Source organism: Periplaneta americana, chromosome 1, assembly GCF_040183065.1.
Source record: "Periplaneta americana isolate PAMFEO1 chromosome 1, P.americana_PAMFEO1_priV1, whole genome shotgun sequence".
Classification (NCBI taxonomy): domain Eukaryota; kingdom Metazoa; phylum Arthropoda; class Insecta; order Blattodea; family Blattidae; genus Periplaneta; species Periplaneta americana.
This window is the reverse complement of record NC_091117.1, coordinates 63,799,187-63,827,171: the sequence shown is the minus strand read 5'-3', so window position 1 is coordinate 63,827,171 and position 27,985 is coordinate 63,799,187. Positions and strand designations below refer to the sequence as shown.

The 27,985-nt window shown below is 41.3% G+C and overlaps 1 protein-coding gene across 2 annotated transcripts; it reads left to right on the top strand.

Moving 5' to 3' along the window:
- LOC138696391 (enolase-like) lies at positions 1 to 27,979 on the top strand. 2 transcript variants are annotated; one of them, XM_069821291.1, is made up of 10 exons: positions 125 to 181; positions 1,427 to 1,655; positions 1,753 to 1,858; positions 2,942 to 3,118; positions 4,860 to 5,014; positions 5,679 to 5,803; positions 10,290 to 10,527; positions 15,815 to 16,001; positions 24,696 to 24,929; positions 27,332 to 27,979. In XM_069821291.1, the coding sequence occupies exons 2-10, from the start codon at positions 1,585 to 1,587 to the stop codon at positions 27,452 to 27,454; spliced, it is 1,416 nt and encodes a 471-aa protein (XP_069677392.1). In that variant the 5' UTR covers positions 125 to 181; positions 1,427 to 1,584; the 3' UTR covers positions 27,455 to 27,979. The 2 variants fall into 2 exon arrangements, with proteins under 2 accessions (XP_069677400.1, XP_069677392.1); XM_069821299.1 differs by lacking the exon at positions 1,427 to 1,655 and having other exon boundaries at positions 1 to 181.
- The last annotated feature ends 6 nt before the right edge of the window (positions 27,980 to 27,985 follow it).

Below are 27,985 nucleotides of genomic sequence, written 5' to 3'. Positions count from 1 at the left end.
CATAACGTTTATAATTGGCGGCACTATACTTCGTGAACACACCCATCATTGCACTACGCTCGTCTTTTGTTTAATCGTTGTTTAACCAATCGACGTGGGAGATCAAACGACCTACTGGACGCCCTTCGTTGAAGGTCATTCGAGTCGGCTAGCAGAGGGGTTTGTCAGTGGGGTGATAGAGGTGAGTTTTGAACTAATACTTTATGATTTAAAGGAGAATCTGTAGGTATAAACTGTCCGTTTTCGCATGGTATTGTGTAAGTGTAAAATTCATGGATACAATATATGAAATTTGTGGTAATAATTAGATATATAGGAAAGGGAGAGGAAACCGGCAAGTTCACACCCTAGAAACCTGTTTAGTTATTTTAACCTTACTTCCTTGTAGATTCAAAAAATTGTTTAAATTCGCATGAATTTTGATACTCTTACTGAATGTTGGTTGAATATATAGCATAAATCCAATTTCATTCATAGGCCTCTCATAGTGTTCAAAACGAATTGTAGGAGAGGTAATTTAATGGTATAAATTTCAGTCTACGGTTTCCTCCTTTGTTGAGCCCGTAAATTAATAAATTGCAATGTATTTCCTGTACTCTAAGTTCGAATTTTAACTGATCGTCAGAACTTACGTTTTCAAGGTGTAATAGGTTACGTTTGTGGAGGATGTAATAATAGGCCTAAGTTAATTGTTCATTAGTTAAACCATATGATCTAGGGTTAAACATTGATTTTGAAGGCGTATAGAGAGATATGAGCACATATAAATAATGAATTGAAAAAGAGATGACAGAACATGGAATTAAATTTACAGAATAAATATTCAGGGAATTGTTCACGCCCCCATTTAGTATAGATTAGCATATAGATTTATTTATTTAACCTGGTAGAGATAAGGCCGTCAGGCTTTCTCTGCCCCTCTACCAGGGGATTACAACTATAACATGAACAATAAGATTACAATTAATATTAAATTTACAATTACAATTACAATAAAAATTAAAGTACGACAAGAATACCTGATTAATGAAAGCTAGACATTTTATCATAGAAGTTAAGAACAAAGAATATTTTTGTATTTACTAAATTACAAATTTACGTACAGACATTTACTTACAGACGTGCACCTAAACCTAAACCAAACTCATTATTGTGTTAATCGTTTGTTTCTTCTGTAAGTTGAAGTCCAGTTTTGGTAATTAATTACAATATACGTCACGGCCCTTTCCCAGGCAAGAGGTTAGATTACATTTATTTTTCATTATTTGTGAAATAATCGTTTTGTAAGTTCAGTTCTGTTCTTTATGGTAATTTACATAATTTAGGTGTCTCTCTTGAAAAGTAGAATTATTTCCTTCAAACTTTTTTAAATCTCACGAAACATCAATTTCATAAAAAAAATTTTCCTTGCATGTTGCGTCTTCAGCAGCTGCTGATGAAGAAATATACCAGTACTGCAAGATATAACATTTTTCACCTTGAGGAAAAACACTATGTGATGTGAATCATTTTCGTGATTGAGGATATTTTTGGGAATTCATATTGCTCCAGTATGAACAATACTTTACCAAGTAATACAATAAAATGGCTCTGGTTTTAAATAAAATTTTGCTCTGCTTACCTGCGAAGGGATCCATTAGCAAGAAAACAACTTGGTATGCAAAATTCAGTATCAATTAGATGCTCAAATGAACATAAACTTATTTATGCACGCAGTTAGCATATTTGAACGTCTTTGTTCTTTTTTTTCAGGATTTTTCTAGATCGTCACTTCAGTTCCAGTGCCACTGCAAATATGCCTATCCAGAAATGTTTGGCCCGTAGAATTTTTGACTCTCGTGGAAATCCCACAGTAGAGGTGAGATATTTTAAATTTATTCAAGGGTATGAGTTCAAATACTGAACGACCTTCACAGAGTTCCCAATGTCACTTCTGTCACTCATTATGTAAGGAGTTCAAGAAGTGAATATAAAACTGAAAAACGCATTCTAAGCTAACAGTCTAATCTAACTTTGGATAATATTATAATTATCAAATAGCTTATTGTTCAGAGAAGAGGAGTGGAGTACGGAGTTCAGTCTTTCTGGTCCCACACTGACCATATAATGCTTTACACCTATAGTCTGTTGAAGATGCAATGTACGGGAACAAATGGATAATACGCACTGTAGACCAACATCGGTAGTCGACAAGTGGTTGAGAAATATCAGTCTACTGTATGATAATTTCAGGATTTATTTCAGAATATTATATATTTTATATTAGCAGTGATGGCTACCAGTATAGTGACACAATATAAGTGAGACATTACTGTTTTTTTTTTCTATTTATGAGCTGCAAAAATAATGTTAGAAGATGAATCTCACTCCCGTGTTTGATGTTTCTCTTCAATTGCACATCTGCTTGAGATCAAGAACTTCAGAAGAAAAAATACCTACCTAGGAAGCAAAAATATCCCTATATATTTATTTTCCAGGAGGATGACATCTAAAACTCTAGACAAACTGTACAAATTCACAAGAAACCTGTAAATGGTATAAAATATTTTGACATCCTACATTATACATTTAAGTATACATTTCGAAATAGCGAACCAAATTATTAAAAAAAAAAAAAAATTATTGTTTGTCAGGAGTCCGAAATTCTTATAAAAAAAGTTGAACTGACAGTCAAGAAGGCTGACATTTTAGGGATTCTTCAATTTTTTATCACAACTGTATTTAAACAATAATTTGAGGTGGAAATGTAAGCCTACAGCAACAAAAGAGTTGCGATTTTTTTCAACCTTCCTTTAAAGTTAGTTTTTGCAGGAGTGATGATGGACTTCAAATTAACAACATCTGAAAGATTCACCGTATACAAGTTTGCACTTTTATATGACTTGCTTTGGTTATATGGATTTTACTAACATCGATTTTAATTTTATAATACTGCTTGCAGGTCGACTTGGTGACTGATCTTGGTTTATTCAGAGCAGCTGTACCATCAGGTGCAAGCACTGGAGTTCATGAGGCACTCGAGCTCAGAGACAATGATAAGAACAACTACCACGCAAAGGATGTATCAAAGGCTATTGACAATGTCAATAAAATCATTGTTCCTGAACTCTTGAAGCAGGTAATAAGCGTTATACTAAATTTAAAAAATACGGAACTGAAATTATTTAAGTGACTATATTTGTGTTCTTATAATTAATAATTTTCCCCTTCTTATTCTTCTTCTTCTTCTTCTTCTTCTTCTTTTCTTCTTCTTTTCTTCTTCTCCTCCTCCTCCTCTATTGCTGTCTTGATGCATAATATTACCTTGTGTGCATTGCGCACTAACCTGAATAACATTTAGACAAATTCATGCTCTAGGAGAGCGACCATTTTCCATATCAAAGGTTGTACTACTGAAGTTTTGTTACGAGCAATTAATATATTTGGTTTACAGAAATTTCTGCCTTCTTTTATTCAAATAGATGGAATAAAGGGGAAAAATACGTACGAAAGTAGAATAAATATGTGTAATATGTCTTTGCAACACAATGCACAGGGGCCTATTTTATGAAAGTAACAAGCAAAACGTTAACAGTGTAATGCAGCGGTTCTCAACCTATGGTATGCGTACCTCTAGTGGTACATGAGCCACCGCTGGGTGGTACATAAATCAGTCAATCTTCAATCTTCTTAATGTATCCAGCTGTTTGCTGACAATATATAGTCTATTCAGTTTTTGTTTTTCATGAGAAATGAGGGGTATTTTGATCGGTGTTCATTATAGATGCCTGTTGCTAGTGGCCAGAGATGGGTTGTCAATATATACTGCAGGGCTCTGTCTTCTGCAACTGGTATTGATGATTTTAATTTACTTCTTTTGTGGTTTATGCATGGACAGTATAGAAGAATGTGTTCCAGATCTTCATCATGATTATTACACCACAGACAAGTAGGATTATCAGAAATGTGAAACCGGTGTAGGTACAATTGTGCGACATCGTGACCTGTTCTGGCTCTTGTTAAAAATGTTTGAACATGTCTGGGCAAGCTTTTGTACTGTACATTTCCAGGTCAGTTGATCCATGGGTTTACAAAATGAGACTTTACTGAAGCAAAAGCACTGGAGACTGCCGTGGTCTGTTGGTCAGCATGCTGGCTTGCAGATCCGGAGGTTCTGGGTTCGATTCCCGGGCTCAGCTCTTGGTGAATTTTTCTTGAAGAAGAAAAATTACCTGGGTGTCTAGAGTCTGGAAATTTATATGAATGTGAATGTGATTGTGAGTGTGCCGGGTTAATATTAATTAACCAATCATAAAAAAAAATACATCAGGACTGTCACTGGGCAGTAACCTGAACACTCATTTCAGCGTCACATTGTTGACAAGTAACTCAATCTGTGAGCACAACCATAAAACATCTAATAGATGCTATAGAGTTACCAACAACGGATAGAGATATCACTTGAAGAGGTCTTGGTTGCAAATATGTTGCCTGTTTTTGGTTTCCCTCGTAGTTATTCACCTTGTCGTGGTGAGGGGGCTTAAACTTGTTGTTTAAGCTAACAAGTAACAAAGAGGTACCCACAGAAGCTGCATTAACACCAACACAGTCCCACTATATTTGGGTGGTACATAAAGTGCGAAATAAAAATGTGAATTATCATAAAATATAAACATATGTAACTGTGTTCAAACTTCAAACAATGAAAAAGTAAATAAAATGATTTCAATAATGTGTTTTTTAATATTTCCAATTGTTGGTCAATTTCACCAAACCTGTTTTTTCTTCATTTACGTGCATTTTATCATATTGAATATAATTTCACAAAACCAAGTAATATTGGTTTTTTTTTTTAATGTAATTTAATTTTATTGTTTCAGAACTTTGAAGCCACCCAGCAGACTGAGATTGATGAATTCATGCTCAAACTTGATGGTACACCAAACAAGTCGAAACTTGGTGCTAATGCAATTCTTGGTGTATCACTGGCGGTGTGCAAGGCAGGAGCAGCCAAAAAGGGTGTGCCTCTCTACAGGTAAGCAGGTACAGACCGATTATTTAGTCCTGACAGCTCAGCGAAGCGAAAGAGGGGAAGTAATAGAAGTAATGGGGAGAGTTCCAGAGTAGAGATAAGGGCGAGCGGTCGGTAAAGGAATGCAGTACCGCTTAACTGTATTGGAAAAACAACGCTATACTGCATGCACGGCATCCGATTGCTCTGACTGCAGGCAACAGACTAACCTGAACTTCCCTTGGTGTAACTTAATGGACTCGCCTGACCCAGGCACAGTTTTCTGGCGACTGTCAGGACTAAATAATCGTACTGTAGCAGGTAGTATAGCAGTAGCATTTGGTCTGCAAGACAATTTCTTACTATAATATAAGAAAGGACACTATTTGGGGTGTGTAGGTGGGCATAGAGCTCTCATATCGTCTTCCCTATAATAGTGTATTTAATTTCATATGAGTTATTTAAGTAAGTGATTTTATTACATTTCTCGTGTGCTGTGAAGTGGCATACTTGTGTTTGATTAAAGTGTGATTGTGACATCCTGTTTTTATAGTTCCATATCGTAGGCCTATTATAAAATATTTAATTCACTTACAAACTTGTTCTCTCTATTTTACCGAAGTTTGAGTCATACCTTTTGGGGCACCTTGTATCGAATGTTCATACGTTTGTACAAATTTTTGTGCAGGCACATTGCTGACTTGGCAGGTGTTCCAGACCTGGTCTTGCCTGTCCCTGCATTTAATGTTATCAATGGTGGCTCTCATGCTGGTAACAAGCTGGCCATGCAGGAATTCATGGTTCTACCGACTGGTATGTATTAAGTTAATTAGAAGATACTTATCTAGTATTCCCCCCCCCCCCCCCCCCACACTTTGTATTTAAATACCCTTCATAACATATGTTTGGAAACAAAAAAATCATAAGCTCTCTTTCACCCTCATTTCAGAACTATCTGACTGGTTTTTTTCCAAGTAGTTCTTGTCCATTTGCACCCAAAATTTCAACACTTCTTGTAGCTCCTGATGGTGGTGTCTGTTAAACTTTGTCTTTTTGTATTATTATTTACATTCATTGGTATTCATACATTTCTTCACATCTAGAATATGGAACATACAGGGCTACTACAAAGGCTTTACCCGATTCCATAGCCTTGTATTATGAAAAGTATGAGACATACATTATTGAAAGTTATACCAATAAAAAGAGAAACTCATAAAGTTTTTGGTCCATCAACTGCTACAAGTGCTCGATGTGACTCCTCGCGTCACGTGACACAAACATCCACTCGGTAGTCTAACTCCTGCTACACCCGCTGGAGCATATCACGATCAACTCTAGCCACTGCCGCACGGGTCTGGTTATTAAGTTCTTCAAGATTAACTGGCAAAGGAGGTACATACACTTGATCTTTGACAAACCCCCATAGAAAAAATCACAGGGAGTCAGATCTGGCGACCGAGGAGGCCAACAGAGAACACACCGATCGTTGTTAGAAGCCCGTTGATGTGGTTGATGCCTCAGTTACATGAAGATAAACCAGGGTTCTTATTTCAATAAGATGGGCTCCACCACATTTCCATCTGGAAGTGCGTGAGTATCTTAATGAGCATCTACCACAATGTTGGTGTGGACGGGCTTCTAACAACGATCAGTGTGTTCTCCGTTGGCCTCCTCGGTCGCCAGATCTGACTCCCTGTGATTTTTTTCTATGGGGGTTTGTCAAAGATCAAGAGTATGTACCTCCTTTGCCAGTTATCTTGAACTTAAAAACTGGATCCGTGCGGCAGTGGCTAGAGTTGATCGTGATATGCTCCAGCGGGTGTGGCAGGAGTTAGACTACCGAGTGGATGTTTGTCACGTGATGCGAGGAGGTCACATCGAACACTTGTAGCAGTTGATGGACCAAAAACTTTATGAGTTTCTCTTTTTATTGGTATAACTTTCAATAATGTATGTCTCATACTTTTCATAATGCAAGGCTATGGAATCGGGTAAAGCCTTTGTAGTAGCCCTGTATAAAAAAATCTTAATTATACTGACAGCCTAGCTGAAATACAGGGTGATTCACGAAGATTTATCGTCCCTTACGGAGCTTGCTTCCAAAGACATTTTGAGCAAAAAAGTCATATAAACATTTGTCCTAATCTCAATATTTTCAGAGTTACACTAATTTGAAATTGTTCGTAAAATACCATTATTCTTTAGTATTAAGGGTAAAAGAATATTACAGATAAAAACTGAACTATTCAGGAGTATCATTTCTTTAATTAGCTAATATTCTGAAGCTAAAAATGTGTTGTGAATTCCATTTGCTTCATGCAGATTTTTTTTTTAGATTTTTAACTACAAAATTACATTTTCTTACGCATTTATGACAACAATTGTTACAAATCACCCTCTCTTGTAAATTCTTCAAGACTGTACATTAGGATGCATAAACTATAAAGAATCAAGTTCCTAAAGTTGTATGATTTGTAACAATTTTCGTGGTAAGTGCGTAAGAATGATTTCAATTTTAGTTAAAAATTGAAAAACAAATTCTGTACAAAGCAACTGACAACACATTCTTACCTTAAGAACACTAGCCAATTAAAGGATACTTCTGAAGAGTTCATTCTCTATTTGTAATATTCTTTTACCCTTAAAACAAAAAAATTAGTGTAACCTTGAAAATATTGAGATTAGGACAAATGTTTATGACGTTTTTTGCTCAGAATGTCTTCAGAAATAAGCTCCGTAAGTGAAGGTAAATCCTCGTGAATCACAACATACTAGTACAACACAAGGAGTTAGTATGATGCTTGATACAAGACCAAAATATTCATGCAGTGTTGTTGAATGTTATAAATTCACCTACAGAATAGACAGCGTTAGAAATTAGGTACTTCTTTAATTTGGTCATAAATAATTTTACGTTTTGAGTTTGATTTTTTATATCCACAGGGAAACTATTAAAAATTTTTACTGCCATATAACGCATTCCTTTTTGATAGCAGATAGATTTGCTGATGTACAAAGTTTTCACGATTATATACCAGGAAGTTTATTAATGAAAACATATGTTTACAAGCCACAGGCATTATTTGTAGTTTTTTAAAATGATCCTACACAATGTCGACCTGGTTGGAAAGTTGGTATAGTGCTGGCCTTCTATGCCCAAGGTTGCAGGTTCGATCCTGGTCCAGGTCGATGGCATTTAAGTGTGCTTAAATGCGATAGGCTCATGTCAGTAGATTTACTGGCAAGTAAAAGAACTCCTGCGGGACAAAATTCCGGCACATCCGGCGACACTGATATAACCTCTGCAGTTGCGAACGTCGTTAAATAAAACATAACATTTTTTCCTACACAATTCCCTAGATTTGGCATCTATTTTTATTCTAATTACTCTTTTTTGTAATAGGAATATACTGTTGCTATTTGTAGAATTTCCCGAGAATTGTTGTTGTTGTTTCTATTAGGGACCTCCTGTTAATTATTGCACTTGAAATTTTCGAGGTTGAATTTGGGCAAGATTTAAATTGGACTATGTTAGTTTTGTTACAATTCAGTACTAATTTATTGGCTGAGAACCAGTCACATATTTTGAGGAGTATTGTCTCTGTTGAAGATTGGAATGAGTAAGTTATTGGCTGTAATTACTATACTTGTGTCATCTGCAAATAATATGAGATGACCTACATCTTTTATTAAAAAGCAAGATCATTTATAAACACTAGAAAAAGTAAGGGACCTAAAAGTGACCCGTGTGGAATTCCATTATTAATAGTTTCCCATGTCGAGGCAGATTTCATAGTGGTATTGATTTTGACTTTGTTTCCTATCTATGAGTTATGAGTGAAACCATTGGTGTGCAACACCTTTAATTCAATAATAATAAAATTTGTCTAGCAGCATTTTATGATTTATACAGTCAAATGCTTTGGATAAATCGCAGAAAATACCCCCAACTTGGAATTTTTTATTAATTGTCTCTAGAATTTTGTAGTTAAACTAAATGTTACATTTTGGCTGCAAAAGGGTATCTGTTGGATACAGGGGGGAGAGCCATTAATCCTTCCCAATGAAGGCTTTAAGGAACCAACCTGGACAAATACCCAATGTCCCATCCCTACCTTCCCGTGGTGCAGCTGTTTGTAAGCATAATTTTAAGAGCTGAACTAAAGGGAGGGCTACTCATCAATTAGCACTGGTCAGCTTGATGAGTTAATGACTGAATTTGGTATAATTTTCCTCTATTCAATACCTAATTCCCTCTTTACCCTTTCCTATCCAGTCCTCTGACTGAACTCTTACTTTCTTCGACCCCAACGGCATTACAGCATTCGAGGCCTAGGGGTTCATTTCATTTTCCTTCCTACCATTTCTACTTTTCTGTTCCTAGTGCTGACCTGCTATGGCATTAAAATCGTCCTCCAGTGGCTTAAGGAGGGAAAGCTGGTTATCAACAAGATCTCCCAGCTAGGTCAAATGGACCCATCGACCAACAGCAGGTGTGGTCCTCCAGACACTCTGGGAGTTGTGTGTGAATGAAGTAGCCTCCAAAACATTAAAGAATGGTGTTCACTTAAATCTGCTACAACTTGCCATTTAAATCTGTGCTTCATTGGCTGACCATGATAATATCTTTGAAAAGTATTGGAGTGCAAGAGGTCAAATGACTTTATTGTCAAACACCTGGCTTTAGAAAACAACAACATTCCGTGGATTTATTTTACTTAAGGGGACACGCTACTGAGATTTCTAATCTCCACAATTTTGATTGTAAGTTTTTGAAATTTTAAAATCGAATAGATGTTGATGAGTTGCATGTGCACAATTATTTTCAAAATTTTATGTTGAAAAATGTACTCGGAAAAATTAAAATATAAGTAAAGTGTTTATAATTTTAGTAAACAAATATCTGGGTCTCATATAAAGATAATTTGTTTCTTAAACTTTTAAAATGATGTTAAGACTACCTATAATGAAATGGTGCATGGGTTTGTTCCTAGTCAATACAGTTCATCAGTAAAAAAAAAAATTAACTTTTAACATTGACCAAAATTGACGAAAACTCAGTAGCGTGTCCCCTTAAATCCAAACTGTTCTGGAACTAAAATGTTGTATCTTTCAATATGGTGATATAATCTTTTATACATTACTTTTTCAATAATCCAGGAATCATAATCATTGAGGGAGAAAAATGATAAATTTATGATATTTTAAAAACATTTTTCACTTTTGACTGATAACTGTTATATGCTTTTAGTAAAATTGAGAAACACACTTAAGTTCATTGTTCCTTTACTTACAGGTGCTGCAAGTTTCACAGAAGCCATGAAGATGGGTTCAGAAGTATATCACCACTTGAAGAAAGTAATCAAGGACAAGTTTGGTCTGGATGCTACAGCTGTTGGAGATGAAGGTGGTTTCGCTCCCAACATCCTTGACAATAAGGCAGGTCTCCTCCTGATCAAGGAAGCTATTGAAAAGGCTGGTTACACTGGCAAAGTAGAAATTGGTATGGATGTTGCAGCATCTGAATTCTACAGGTAAGTAGCATATTATAGTGCAGTAAAATACAGTTTCATAATGAGATTGTATGAAATTGTAATATCGAAAAATTGATCTCCCCCCTCCCCTCCAGTGGCAAGGCTCTTAAATTGCTGTTCACCCTGACTGTATGAGTGTGCTCATAGATGTCGCTAGTTTTCATTAATCACATTAATATCGCAAGAATAGAAGTATTACTGTTGCATTTCTCACAAAGAGAGATCACTTGTGGCAAGTTTGGTATTTTAAGGGGACTTGCATGTGAACACATGGAAAAATCATTATAAATCTGCTAAGGATGGTGTAAAAATCCCTTTTTAGAACGTAACAGTTCTTCAAGGACTAACATGTGACAAGATGATGGATGATAATGATCTGCTAATATTTCAACTGCAGATGCCCGAAAGGTTGCAGACATAAATGATGCAATTTTTAGTGCCCGGATTTTCATGCACTATCAAATCTTAAAACATGCATGCATTCATGCACTGTAATATGACAAAACACACACAATGAAGCGAAAAAACTGTAAAAATATGCACTATCAAAATTGATTTCTTCATTGTTATTTTGAAACAACGTACTATAATTTCTCAAAATTTTCTTCACTTACACTCATTTGTATATCTGAAGCACGTTCTTGAACACAGAAAATGATCTTTCTACGTCACAAGAAGTGACAGGTGGATAATTAAGTGAGGAAATTTGAAATAAAATGAGGTCGAATTGTAAGTCTTTTGCATTTCCGCATGACCATGACCCCATAGAGAATCGAACCCGCGACCTTTCGACTTTGTAGTGTTACATCTTAACCGCGATGTTGTTGTGTGCCCCAAAATACACAAGTACTTACGTCTATATTGCAACAGTCATAAGCTACATCACCGTTTGTCTTTAGAAATTCCTTTCCCTCAGTCCATTTTGACACAATATCTTCTTGCAGTTCTAACAGGAGCTGTAGCAACTTATTTGACACAAAAGTATGCAAAATTGCAGTTTGCAAGCATGTTGCTTCTGCCTTCCTTTCTTTCAATATTTTGACCTTCGGCTTATAATGAACGAGAGCTGGGGGATGAAAATGGAAGGATTACAAATGGAAGGATTAGTGGAAAATCCAAAGACTAGTTGTCAGGATGCCACGAAACCATATTACCGGTAGCTTTCTTTTGTTCTTTCTCTCAATAGACATAACGTGGAAATACCAGATTCTACGAAGCAGCATTCATAAAAGGCACTATTATGCAAGTTAACATAATATATGCACAAAATCCAGAAGAAAAAGGACATAATGTGCAATATAAAAATCTAAATATGTGTTATTACTAGACATCGGATTTTTAGGCACTAAAAATTGCAGTTTTAGGCGCCTAAAATAAGCTCAAAATTTGTAAAATTAGGCTCTATTTTAATTAAAATAGGCATTTTAGGCACATCAAGGTATCATACTTATTTCTTTCACTGAAATTTTTAGTTATACACTAAAATACGCACAAAAAAGTATGTTTAAACATTAAAAAAGAATACTATATTATATTTATAAACAGAGCTGCACAAATTTAATATATTGAAACTAATGAAATAATGATTATTGATATCAAGATTACTCATTTTAAGTTATTGAAATTCAGTTCCATGCTCAGACTTTATTATAATTATCTGCACAGTACACCACCAGAATTTTTTCTAAATTCTCCACAGTTAACCTTTGCCTTTTGTCACTGAGAATCATTTTGAAAGCAGAAAAACTTCTTTCAACCGAAACTGATGTGAGAGGCGCAAATTTTAAATTAGGTACAATAGAAACATCAATACTTACTGGAACATTTACACTTTCCCCCGATATCACTCTTGATACTTTTTCCAACAATGAAAATCCTACATTCTTATTTAATACGTTGTCCCACTTATTTTTAACTTTTTTCCCAGTTTCGCCCAAAGCAGAATGTATGTTCACTTGAGCTTCCTTTACTATTGCTATTTGGCTACAAAGAGATTGTTTTTCACGTTCTAATTGTTCAATGCTTGCAGGTATGAAAGAAAAGTTTCATGTTATGTAGGCAATATCGTTTTTCACTCGTGAGTCATTCAGACAATCTTTCACTGCTTTCACACACGCTGCACTATCAGTTTCAGGTAATTTATCAATAACTGTGACCACTTCTTTAAAATACACCACTGACTGAATCCAGGTTCCCCATCGTGTAACAACCGGCTGAGGTGGGAGTGGGATATCTGGAAAGTTCTCTCTGAATATTGAAATCCTGGATGGGGCTTTACAAAAACATTTTTTTGTGTTAGAAATAAACGAATTGACAAGAGGAAATTCATTCCGGATTGTTTGAGAAACCCTGTGAAGGCCATGTGCTAGACAGGTTACATGCGTGAGGTTAGGATAAAATGTTTTAAGAAGTGGAGCTGCAGCAACCATGTATGAGGCAGCATCAGTACAAAACAACAGAACTTTAGAATCGTCTATATTACCTGAGTATAAAGACTGTAGGCCTTTATTTACAAAATAAGCAATGGCTTGGCTATTCACTTTCGAAAGTTCCTTAACACATACGAGGTGTGGAATCGAAGGTCCATCAGGATTAAGTTTTCCTACTACCATATTTGCTATATACCTATTCATAGGATCTGAGATTTCATCCACAGAGATCCATATGTAAGAATCACCTATATCCTCCCGAATGGAAGCTAAAGTTTCATTGTATATTCTAAGTAATTTTTTCTTAGGGTCGACTCAGATGGGATATTTTGTTTGCAGTATTTTTGTAAAAACTGTCTTAAAACCGGATTTTCAATTGCATTCCAGGGAATGTTAGCAGCAACAAACGCTCTGGTTAAATCAGCATAGAAATTGCTGCTGAGATTGGATGAAGTAGGCTGTGTTAGTAAAGTTTGTTGCAGTTGATTTTTCTGCTGAGCTTTAGCCTTATGAGCCGCTCCTTGCACATGCTGCTTTAGGTGGCACTTCTTTTCTTGCGAAATCTAAAAATGTAAAGTAAACTGAATTAAAATAAAATCCTAATTGTTGTATTGCCGTATTTCTATCACAAAGTTAGTGGGTTCGAACAATCAAAATTTTAATGACCTGCAAATACTTTAACTATCGGAATTTAAAAGGTTAAAGTGTAGTGGTCTTAAAAAGAATTATACCTCAGGATAGCTCAGTCAATGTATAAATATTATAGGCCTACTCATTAAAATTAATAGAATTTATATATTTCAACTATTGTTACATACCCGTTTGCTACAAATCTTGCAGAATATTATTTTTCCATCATAAGTGAATTCTGAATATTCTAGATTTTGCACTTATATTTTTCGGCATTATCGCGTTAAACTTCACAGGAAAACGTCCTACCGCTCAAAACTTCTCAACACAAATAAGGTGAGGGAAAGAGCAATTGTTAACGAGCATTCAAATGAACCGTTGTTATTGAGATTCAATTGGACAAAAATACAAAGTTCCACTTATTGTTGCATTTCCTGGTAGTGTTAACACTAGGAGGGCCATTCTTTTAAATATTTTGTAACGGTTTACCCTACTAATTCGCAGTTTTACGACTTTTCATAAATATTTCAAAAACACTCTTTCTCCAAAAATTGTGATTTTATGACACTCTGAAGAGCAGTACAGCTAATCGGTTTCAGACCGAAAACATTCATTTTTATAGTATAGTATATCTCTGAATCGGTAGCAGCACATGTTGTGATTGTTGCCTGCTTCAAAACTAAGGTTGGTTCTTTGTCGGCATTTATGCCTCCAAACATGTTAAATTCGGTGAAATCTATTGCGAGTGTCGTGAGATTCAAAACATTTTGTTTCCTTTATCAATGGTTTCATGGCCGGTGTGAAGCAAACTTTCCACTTTTTAAATGCCTTAAATTTCGCAGTGAATGCATGCATAAATTATAAAAGGTAAGAGTAAAATGCGAAACTTTACAGTGAATTAGGCATTTTTAGGCGAATATTAACAAATTAGGCTCTAATAACCGTTTTAGGGCATTTTAGGGCACTATAAAACTCTTTGAATACCTTTCAATTTCCATGAAACACAAATATTAATAATTATTTTTACTTTTCTCCTAAAGAAACAAAATAGGCATTTGCCCTAGAATCCGATGTCTGGTTATTACATCTAAAATCTTCAAAATATGCATTATACATGAATTTACTCCCAAAAAAGCCAAAACATGGAAACATACACGGAAAAAGTATGGTTATTTGGAATCGATGTCATAAAACGAATATTTGCAAAGTTTAAAAGTGTAACAAGCTTATAATTATAAAAGCATGCATTTGCATGGAAATGTTATGTTTTATTTAACGACGCTCGCAACTGCAGAGGTTATATCAGCGTCGCCGGATGTGCCGGAATTTTGTCCCGCAGGAGTTCTTTTACATGCCAGTAAATCTACTGACATAAGCCTGTCACATTTAAGCACACTTAAATGCCATCGACCTGGCCCGGGATCGAACCCGCAACCTTGGGCATAGAAGGCCAGCGCTATACCAACTTGCCAACCAGGTCGACATTTGCATGGAAATCCGGGCTCTAGTTATAATATCTCATTTAAGAATACAGGGGTGAGACATAACTTTTAGGTGTGCAGTTTTTCTTTTACTACATTCATGTGAGAAACTATTTTTAAATTTACACTTCTGCTGAGGATATGAGAGTATGAGTACACATCTCAAAATTAAATTACGTAAGGAGCTCCCCCCCCCCCCTTTTTTTTTTGCTTGCAATTCTTTAGACTATTTTAGTAATGTTTTCTGTAATCGGAATATATTTTTTCATTTTATCATAAAAAATCAGTCTAATTAAAAATTATAACATGTGTAAAAATATTTGAAATTATTGCATCAGTAACGCAATTGTATGCTCTTTTAATGTACGTGTTTTCTAAATGTCTATATTAAATTTCAACTTTGTAATATGAATTGTTTGTCATGCTCTATAATTTATTGGCGAGTTCCCCTTGACAGCTCTCTGCATGCCCTTTTAGATTTACACATATTTAGATACATTGTGCTATATATTACGCATGGAAAATCTAAAGTTCAAAATTTCGGAATTAATTGGTTAAATTGTGAGTTTTGTAAATCTAGAAAAGCAGAATTCATTTATTGTATGTGTTCATATATCTCAGTTACAAAACGTGATTTTGTAACTGTGCGACATTAAAATAATTATTAATATGTATATTACATTTCTTGTCTACTGGTGTTTGTCTAAAAAATTGTTTATTTTTTTTTATTTTGAATTGTTCAATTAGGGAAGGAAAGTATGATCTGGACTTCAAGAATCCTCAGAGTGACAAAAGCAAGTGGATTGATGCTAAAGAATTGACAAATTTGTACATGGAGTTCATTAAAGAATTTCCTGTTGTATCTATTGAGGATCCATTTGACCAGGATCATTGGGATGCTTGGGCAGAAATGACTGCAAATACCCCAATTCAGGTAAGTAATATCTATACATAACTATATAATTTTCATGCATTATAGTTTTGTTATGAGTTACTGTTGCAACCAAAGTCAGCAAAATCCACTGCCATTGCAGTCATTGCCACCACAATCATTATTGCCATAATTTCTGTCATTGATACTGCCACCGCCATCATCATAGTTAACTTTACCTACTCCTCATCTTGAAGAAACTCCCTCTCCTACTGTTTTACTCTTAATTCATTACATTCTTCTCACAAATCCTGTTTCCCTTGTTCACTCCTTACCACACCAACACCACCACGTCCTGCAACAACACTACCACCACATACTCCATCACCTCCACCACCACCATCTCCACATCCATCACCACCATCACCTCATCACCACCATCACCACCACATCCTCTTTCTCCACCAGCACCACTACCTCCTCCTCCTCCTCCACCACCACCACCACCACCACCACCACCTCCAACATCACCACCACCATGACCTCCAACATCACCAACCACCATGACCTCCGTCTCCAGCACTACCACCACCACCACCACCACCTCCATCACAGCACTACCACCATGACCTCCAACATCACCAACCACCATGACCTCCTCCGTCTCCAGCACCACCACCACTAACACCTCCATCACAGCACCACCACCATGACCTCCAACATCACCAACCACCATGACCTCCGTCTCCACCACCACCACCATCACAGCACCACCACCACCACCTCCATCACAGCACCACCACCACCACCTTCATCACAGCACCACCACCATGACCTCCAACATCACCAACCACCATGACCTCCTGCGTCACCAGCACCACCACCACCTCCATCACAGCACCACCACCACCACCACCACCTCCATTACAGCAACACCACCATGACCTCCAACATCACCAGCCAACATGACCTCCGTCTCCAGCACCACCACCACCACCACCACCTCCATCACAGCACCACCACCACCACCACCTCCATCACAGCATCACCATCATGACCTCCAACATCACCAACCAACATGACCTCCTCCGTCTCCAGCACCACCACCACCACCACCTCCATCACAGCAGCACCACCATGACCTCCAACACCACCAACCACCATGATCTCCTCCGTCTCCAGCACCACCTCCATCACAGCACATCCACCACCACCTCCATCACAGCACAACCACCATGACCCCCAACATCACCAAACAACATGAAATCCTCCGTCTCCAGCACCACCACCACCACCCCCACCCCCACCACCACCACCACCACCACCACCACCACCACCGTCACCTCCATCACAGCACCACCACCATGACCTCCAACATCACCAACCACCATGACCTCCTCCGTCTCCAGCACCACCACCTCCATCACAGCACCACCAACATGACCTCCAACATCACCAACCACCATGACCTCCTCCGTCTCCAGCAACATCACCACCACCTCCATCACAGCACCACCACCAAGACCTCCAACATCACCAACCACCATGACCTCCTCCGTCTCCAGCACCATCAACACCACCACCACCACCTCCATCACAGCACCACCACCATGACCTCCAGCATCACCAACCACCATGACCTCCTACGTCTCCACCACCACTACCATCACCATCATCTCCATCACAGCACCACCACCACCACCTCCATCACAGCACCACCACCATGACCTCCAACATCACCAACCACCATGACCTCCTCCGTCTCCAGCACCACCTCCATCACAGCACCACCACCATGACCTCCAGCATCACCAACCACTATGACCTCCTCCGTCTCCAGCACCACCACCACCACCTTCATAGCACCACCACCATGACCTCCAACATCAACCACCATGACCTCCGTCTCCAGCACCGCCATCACCACCACCACCTCCATCACAGCACCACCACCATGACCTTCAACATCACCAACCACCATGACCTCCTCCGTCTCCAGCACCACCACCACCACCATCATAGCACCCCCACCATGACCACCAACATCAACCACCATGACCTCCTCCGTCTCCAGCACCACCACCACCTCCATCACAGCACCAACACTACCACCACCACCACCTCCGTCACAGCACCACCACCACCTCCATCACAGCACCACCACCAACACCTCCATCACAGTACCACCACCACCTCCATCACAGCACCACCACCATGACCTCCAACATCACCAACAACCATGAAGTCCTCCGTCTCCACCACCACCACCACCTCCATCACAGCACCACCACCATGATCTCCAACATCACCAACCACCATGACCTCCTCAGTCTCCAGCACCACCTCCATCACAGCACCACCACCATGACCTCCAACATCACCAACCACCATGACCTCCTCCTTCTCCAGCACCACCACCACCACCTCCATCACAGCACCACCACCATGACCTCCAACATCACCAACCACCATGACCTCCTCTGTCTCCAGCACCACCTCCATCACAGCACCACCACCATGACCTCCAACATCACCAACCAACATGACCTCCTCCGTCTCCAGCACCATCACCACCACCTCCATCACAGCATCACCACCAAGACCTCCAACATCACCAACCACCATGACCTCCTCCGTCTCCAGCACCACCACCACCACTTCCATCACAGCACCACCACCATTACCTCCATCACCAACCACCATGACCTCCTCCGTCTCCAGCAGCACCACCACTACCACCTCCATCAAAGCACCACCACTACACCCATCACAGCACCACCACCAAGACCTCCAACATCACCAACCACCATGATCTCCTCCGTCTCCAGCACCACCACCACCACCACCACCACCTCCATCACAGCACCACCACCAACACCTCCATCACAGTACCACCACCACCTCCATCACAGCACCACAACCACCACTTCCATCACAGCACCACCACCATGACCTCCAACATCACCAACCACCATGACCTCCTCCGTCTCCAGCACCATCACCACCACCTCCATCACAGCACCACCACCAAGACCTCCAACATCACCAAACACCATGACCTCCTCCGTCTCCAGCACCACCACCACCACCACCACCACCACCATCACCATCACCTCCATCACAGCACCACCACCATTACCTCCAACATCACCAACCACCATGACCTCCTCCGTCTCCAGCAGTACCAACACTACCACCTCCATCAAAGCACCACCACCACATCCATCACAGCACCACCACCAAGACCTCCAACATCACCAACCACCATGACCTCCTCCGTCTCCAGCACCACCACCACCACCACCATCATCACCTCCATCACAGCACCACCACCATGACCTCCAACATCACCAACCACCATGACCTCCTCTGTCTCCACCACACCCACCACTACCATCACCTCCATCACAGCACCACCACCACCACCACCACCTCCATCACAGCACCACCACCACCATCACCAACTCCATCACAGCACCACTACCACCTCCATCACAGCACCACTACCACCTCCATCACAGCACCACCACCATGACCTCCAACATCACCAACCACCATGACCTCCTCCGTCTCCAGCACCACCTCAATCACAGCACCACCACCATGACCTGCAACATCACCAACCACCATGACCTCCTCCGTCTCCAGCACCGCCACCACCATCACCACCATCATTTCCATCACAGCACCACCACCATTACCTCCATCACCAACCACCATGACCTCCTCCGTCTCCAGCAGCACCACCATTACCACCTCCATCAAAGCACCACCACTACACCCATCACAGCACCACCACCAAGACCTCCAACATCACCAACCACCATGACCTCCTCCGTCTCCAGCACCACCAGCACCACCATCACCTCCATCACAGCACCACCACCATGACCTCCAACATCACCAACCACCATGACCTCCTCCGTCTCCACCACCACCACCACCACCATGACCTCCTCCGTCTCCAGCACCATCACCACCACCTCCATCACAGCACCACCACCAAGACCTCCAACATCACCAACCACCATGACCTCCTCCGTCTCCACCACCACCACCAACACCACCATCACCTCCATCACAGCACCACCACCATTACCTCCAACATCACCAACCACCATGACCTCCTCCGTCTCCAGCAGTACCACCACTACCACCTCCATCAAAGCACCACCACCACCTCCATCACAGCACCACCACCAAGACCTCCAACATCACCAACCACCATGACCTCCTCCGTCTCCAGCAGTACCACCACTACCACCTCCATCAAAGCACCACCACCACATCCATCACAGCACCACCACCAAGACCTCCAACATCACCAACCACCATGACCTCCTCCGTCTCCAGCACCACCACCACCACCACCACCACCACCATCATCACCTCCATCACAGCACCACCACCATGACCTCCAACATCACCAACCACCATGACCTCCTCTGTCTCCACCACACCCACCACCACCATCACCTCCATCACAGCACCACCACCACCACCACCACCTCCATCACAGCACCACCACCACCATCACCAACTCCATCACAGCACCACTACCACCTCCATCACAGCACCACTACCACCTCCATCACAGCACCACCACCATGATCTCCAACATCACCAACCACCATGACCTCCTCCGTCTCCAGCACCACCTCAATCACAGCACCACCACCATGACCTGCAACATCACCAACCACCATGACCTCCTCCGTCTCCAGCACCGCCACCACCATCACCACCATCATTTCCATCACAGCACCACCACCATTACCTCCATCACCAACCACCATGACCTCCTCCGTCTCCAGCAGCACCACCATTACCACCTCCATCAAAGCACCACCACTACACCCATCACAGCACCACCACCAAGACCTCCAACATCACCAACCACCATGACCTCCTCCGTCTCCAGCACCACCAGCACCACCATCACCTCCATCACAGCACCACCACCATGACCTCCAACATCACCAACCACCATGACCTCCTCCGTCTCCACCACCACCACCATGACCTCCTCCGTCTCCAGCACCATCACCACCACCTCCATCACAGCACCACCACCAAGACCTCCAACATCACCAAACACCATGACCTCCTCCGTCTCCAGCACCACCACCACCACCACCACCACCATCACCTCCATCACAGCACCACCACCATTACCTCCAACATCACCAACCACCATGACCTCCTCCGTCTCCAGCAGTACCACCACTACCACCTCCATCAAAGCACCACCACCACATCCATCACAGCACCACCACCAAGACCTCCAACATCACCAACCACCATGACCTCCTCCGTCTCCAGCACCACCACCACCACCACCACCACCATCATCATCACCTCCATCACAGCACCACCACCATGACCTCCAACATCACCAACCACCATGACCTCCTCCGTCTCCACCACACCCACCACCACCATCACCTCCATCACAGCACCACCACCACCACCACCACCACCCCCATCACAGCACCACCACCACCATCACCAACTCCATCACAGCACCACTACCACCTCCATCACAGCACCACTACCACCTCCATCACAGCACCACCACCATGACCTCCAACATCACCAACCACCATGACCTCCTCCGTCTCCAGCACCACCTCAATCACAGCACCACCACCATGACCTGCAACATCACCAACCACCATGACCTCCTCCGTCTCCAGCACCGCCACCACCATCACCACCATCATTTCCATCACAGCACCACCACCATTACCTCCATCACCAACCACCATGACCTCCTCCGTCTCCAGCAGCACCACCACTACCACCTCCATCAAAGCACCACCACTACACCCATCACAGCACCACCACCAAGACCTCCAACATCACCAACCACCATGACCTCCTCCGTCTCCAGCACCACCAGCACCACCATCACCTCCATCACAGCACCACCACCATGACCTCCAACATCACCAACCACCATGACCTCCTCCGTCTCCACCACCACCACCACCATGACCTCCTCCGTCTCCAGCACCATCACCACCACCTCCATCACAGCACCACCACCAAGACCTCCAACATCACCAACCACCATGACCTCCTCCGTCTCCACCACCACCACCAACACCACCATCACCTCCATCACAGCACCACCACCATTACCTCCAACATCACCAACCACCATGACCTCCTCCGTCTCCAGCAGTACCACCACTACCACCTCCATCAAAGCACCACCACCACCTCCATCACAGCACCACCACCAAGACCTCCAACATCACCAACCACCATGACCTCCTCCGTCTCCAGCACCACCACCACCATCATCACCTCCATCACAGCACCACCACCATGACCTCCAACATCACCAACCACCCTGACCTCTTCCGTCTCCACCACACCCACCACCACCATCACCTCCATCACAGCACCACCACCACCTCCATCACAGCACCACCACCACCATCACCACCTCCATCACAGCACCACTACCACCACCACCTCCATCACAGCACCACCACCATGACCTCCAACATCACCAACCACCATGACCTCCTCCGTCTCCAGCACCGCCACCACCACCTCCATCACAGCACCACTACCACCACCTCCATCACAGCACCACCACCACCACCACCTCCATCACAGCACCACCACCACCACCACCACCACAGCACCACCACCACCACCTTGACCTCCAACATCACCAACTACCATGACCTCCTGTCACCAGCACCACCACCACCACCACCACCACCACCACCACCACCACCTTGACCTCCAACATCACTAACTACCATGACCTCCTGTCACCAGCACCACCACCACCACCACCACCTTATCCTCCTGTCACCAGCACCACCACCACCACCATCACAGAACCACCACCATGACCTCCAACATCACCAACCATCATGACCTCCTCCGTCTCCATCACCACTACGACCTCCAACATCAACACCACCATCACCTCCAACATCACAACCATCACCCTCTCCATCATTACATCACCTCTTCTAGAATCACCACCATTACCACATCACCTTCTCCAACATCGTCACCACCACAACCACTGTTATCTCCTCTTTCTCCAACATCTCCACCATCACTTCCTCCACAGCAACCATCACCACACACTCAATGTCCACCACCACCATAATCTCCTCCATCATCATTGCCTTCACCACCACCACCTTCATCTCATCATCATCATCCTCCTCACCATCACTTCCCCCTCCTCCTCAACTGTGTCATCTAATATCACCACTATCACCTCTTCCATCACCATCTGCATCGTCACCACCAACGTCTCTTCTTCCATCATAACCATCATTACCACCACCACTACCATCTCCTTCTCTTTCTCTATCACTCCCACCACCTTCTCTTCCTCCATTACCACTATGATCATCATAATCATCACCAGCACCTTCTGTTCCAACATCTCCAGCACCACCTCCTTCATTAGCAACTCCTAAAGTATTGCCACCATGACCTCCTCTTATCTTATCACCAACATCTCTTCCCTCTCCCTACCACTACTTCCATCTTTACTAACACTAGCTACTTCTCTTCCAACTACTCCTGTTCCTTTTCTGTTTGTGTTTCTTCCTTTACTTGTGCTTTCACCTCCACTTGCCCTTCTTCTACTCCTTCCCTGTACTTCTGCTTCTTTTATCTTCTCTCTTCCTCCCTCGTCTTTCATCTCCACTTCTTCCAGCTCCTGACATAACTATGTATTTGACATTTTCGTTCACTATTATTACATATTTCCTTCACCACTATCACGCCATCCCCTGCTCTTCATTTGCCTATTCATAATTCCCTTCTCGTCCTCTTCCAGTACCACAAACTGCACAATCACCTTTCCTTTTTGTCTTTCATCACCACTCCATCTCAAGTTCAATATATTCTCCTCCTCATCCATTTCATATTTCTTTCCTCGTTCGTCATTTTCCTTTTCTTCTTGCACTGTTTCTTCCTCCTATTGGTCTCTCTCTCTCTCTCTCTCTCGATCTTGTGCTTGTCAGCAGTGTGCGAGAGAGAAAAATCCACAGCTCGGATCATGTCATTTCACATTCCTTTTTGTTATCAGAATTTTTTTTTTATTTTGAATCCATTGCAGACTTATTAGTTACGTTGTGATGTCACCTTAGAGTTTTTGCTGGACTACTCAGCATCCCTGGTGAAATAAAGATAAAAACCTGTATACTAACAAACAGTTCTGTAAGTACTGATCAAATCCATATATTGAGTACAGCAGAGGATGTTAAGTGTTTGCATAGGCTTCCGCGGCTGGTGTACATGGTTTGTGGATAAGCTTCGGGGCTTTTACCGCGTTGTCTTGGTGTTTGGTGGCTGATGTGTCGACCGCTGTGTTGTGGTCATCTTCAGAGCAGTTGGATAAGGAAATAGTCTGTGAGCTCGTGTATATATATATATATATATATATATATATATATATATATATATATATAGTAGTCTCGATGGTGGGGGGGGAGAAGTACTTGGTACTCCCTCCATTGAGACTACTATATATATACGAGCTCGCAGACTATTTCCTTATCCAACTGCTCTGAAGATGACCACAACACAGCGGTCGAAACGTCAGCCACCAACACCAAGACAACGCGGTACAAGCCCTGAAGCTTATCCACAGACTATTGGAGGATGTTCTCTTTCATCTAATGTTGTTCATGAGGAAAGAGTTTAATTTCGACTATATTCTACATTGCAATGACAACATATTGTTAATTTTTTTGTAATTGTTTACAGATTGTTGGTGACGATTTGACTGTAACTAATCCTACAAGAATTCAGACTGCTGTCGACAAGAAGGCTTGCAACTGCCTTTTGCTGAAAGTGAACCAGATTGGCTCTGTAACGGAGTCAATAAAGGCTCACAACCTCGCAAAATCCAACGGATGGGGCACCATGGTGTCCCATCGTTCTGGTGAGACAGAAGATACTTTCATTGCAGACTTGGTTGTTGGACTGAGCACTGGACAGGTAGATAATAACTATTGTTCATATTTGTATATCTTAACATATCACCATCATTGTCATCTTTGTGTGAATGAAATATGATAATAATTAAATTTTGAGACCAGTCCCATAAATGGAAATAAAATTATCAGATTTAAATTTAGCTACCATCCCCTTCAAAGTAGTCCCCTTGGGCAGCTATACACTGATCCTAGCGCCTCTGCTATTTTTGGAATGCCTCCTGGAAGTTGAGTTCTTGAAGCCTGTCAAGATTTGGATCTCCTCCACTGTGCCAAACCAGTGACCCTTTAGCTTCAATTTCATCTTTGGAAACAAAAACAGTCGCAGGAGGCCAAATCTGGTGACTACAGGTTATCCAGGGACTGCTGACAGATCTTGACAGACTTCGAGACGGTGTTTCTTTTGCCCTTGTGACGGAATCCTGGACACGAACTTAGCAGCAGTGCGACTTATGTTCAAAGTGGACTTGAGGATCATTTGAACCTCTCAACATGACATGTTGACAATGTCAGCAATTTCGCTAATGGTGATGCATTGATCGTCATGGACAATTTGTTGAATTTTTTCGACATTTTCGGCTGTGTTGCATGTCTGTGGTCGACTTGGCCTCTAGTCCTCCAGTGATGTTCTGTCATTTCTGAAATGCGAATGCCACTCAAAATACCTCGTCTGACTCACTACTTCATTTCCATAGGCTTTGCTTCAACATTCCATGGGTTTTGGTTGCCGGTTTCCCGAGTTTCACGCAGAATTTGATGTTGGCTCTCTGCTCCAGTTTCAAATCCATAGTGAATTCGCAAATGTGCGGATGCACGTGCTAATAAAAGATAGGTCTCATTGAAGATAGCACTTTGAAACTTTGTGTCGCATATCTTCAAGGTCGTCTAGCGTCACTGCTGCGTGCGTGTATCAGTCACATGATCCATTCGCCCATAGCAGACGTGGTCCCAGAATTTAATGATATAGGTCGTGCAAGGAATGATTACAGAAAAGCAGTGGTGGCATTAGAATGTCTGTTTTGACATGTATATGTAGACACACCGAGAAAGTGAGCGATGCAGGCTGATTGAAGTACTGCCTCTTCCAAGAAGATGAACAGATGGGGACATCGCCTGTGGAAATAAAGAGCGTAGCAAGAGAAAAATCCGAAGCGAATTAAACTTGCAACATATGTTTACGAATAAAATAATGATACTCTGCGAGGGGAACGCTCCATCACTACATAATATATAATAAAATAAACGCACTTGGATCACAATGCAATACTGATTCTATTGATGTCGTTTCTCTTCCAACTGTACTCTTGAATATCATTCAAGCTATCTTGTGACCTCTCTCTTCCTTATCGCATTGTTTCATTTACATTCCTGCTGTCGGTAATCCCTGCGTGTGAGATCTATAACACCTAGTATTATGTTGTATGTACAACAGTGGAAACTTGCACTGGCTGAATTTTTATGTAGAATACCTCTTTTCCGCACCGAGTATGGGCACCCATTCAGGGATTCGTGTTGAAACAAAAATTGGCAGAATTACTATAACCTCAGAAAAAATCCAACCAGGTAATCACCCAAGTGCAAATCGAACCCGTGCCAGAGCACAACTTCAGATCAGCAGGCAAACGTGCTCCTGTCTGAACTATACTGGTAGGTGTAATCTGTATACAATATTGAAGTGATAATATACACGTAAAATATACTGCAAGTGAACCATAGTGAAAAATTTGTTGTGAGCTGGGACTAATTTCTTAATGTTGCTTCATTTGAAGAAAAACTATAGTGCATATCCTTCATTAATATTACTTCTCTCATCATAGACCCACACTGTCCACTTGTAAATCGAAATAAAAATAGAATATTCAAACCAACACAACTGTAGTTTCATTACCAAAACTGGGTTACGTATTCTATATACCCATGTATCTTTGATACAGCGCATAATTTTTTTCTGAGGTTTTTCTCATTTGTAAAGCAAATGTTGGGTAACGAATGGGGAAATTCTTTGTCTCATCTCTCAATCACCAATTCCACCATGCTAGATAACTATGCAGTTGATACATAATTGTTAAATAATAAGTTCATGATGCAGACATGTACCTTTTTACTCGTTCTACTTTCACATTATTTTTTGTTAGTCTCAGTTTTGTTGTTCCCATTGATTCAGCAGTGAAATGTTTAATTGAATTTACTTTTTCATTTAACTCTTTAAAATGCTTATTATTGCTGGTTTCATTTTTTCTTTTATTTTCAGGGTGAATATCAGCTGTCCTATATTAGATAACTACATTTCTTTTCTTGCCCTTAATTCTGTCATCCATAGGGACAGGATATTTGTTTGTTTGTTTTTAAGGCTTTTTAATTCATTTATGCTTACTATATAGCCTATATAATTTTTTTTTTTCACAGATTAAAACTGGTGCACCATGCCGATCTGAAAGATTGGCCAAATACAACCAAATCCTGCGCATTGAGGAGGAACTTGGAGCCAATGCTAAATATGCTGGCAAGAACTTCCGCAAACCAGTCTAAATGAATACTGAATACATCAGAATCCGGTAGCCCTTGATCGACTCATACGTACTGTTCAACAATACATTAGGCTCATGCATCATAATAAGAAAACAGTTCCAAATGACCACAATGTATTGCACAATAATGTATATGGAGACTTAAAGAAAAGATTGATATATGTATATCGATTGTTGTGAATGTAAAAAATGGAGAAAAACCAACATGGTAGAAAATGAATGTATCTAGTCTTGGCTAGCCTGTGAAGATCAATATCGTATTTTGTAATGAATTTTGTTGATGTCTGTTAACAGAGTGACCATTCTAAAGGATGGGCCTTTGTGTATTTTGTTGAAGAGGTTCATAGAATCAAGTGGTTTAGATATTTTTGTTGAACTATTGAAAATAAAGGGACCCAAGTTATTTTCAACACATAGAATAGTCTGCAGCCAGCATTCAAATTGTAAATTTGATTTATTTTTATCATTACCACGAATGTATTAAATACATATATGAAATACAAAACTATATTTTGGTCCGCTAAAATGTTGT

Bases quoted from the DNA above. Each gene is read 5' to 3' on its own strand.
- LOC138696391 (XM_069821291.1), top strand. From the start codon at position 1,585: ATGGCTCTGGTTTTAAATAAAATTTTGCTCTGCTTACCTGCGAAGGGA. The intron at 1,656-1,752 runs GTATGCAAAATT...CTTTTTTTTCAG, and splicing joins ATTAGCAAGAAAACAACTTG to GATTTTTCTAGATCGTCACT. The intron at 1,859-2,941 runs GTGAGATATTTT...TACTGCTTGCAG, and splicing joins GTGGAAATCCCACAGTAGAG to GTCGACTTGGTGACTGATCT.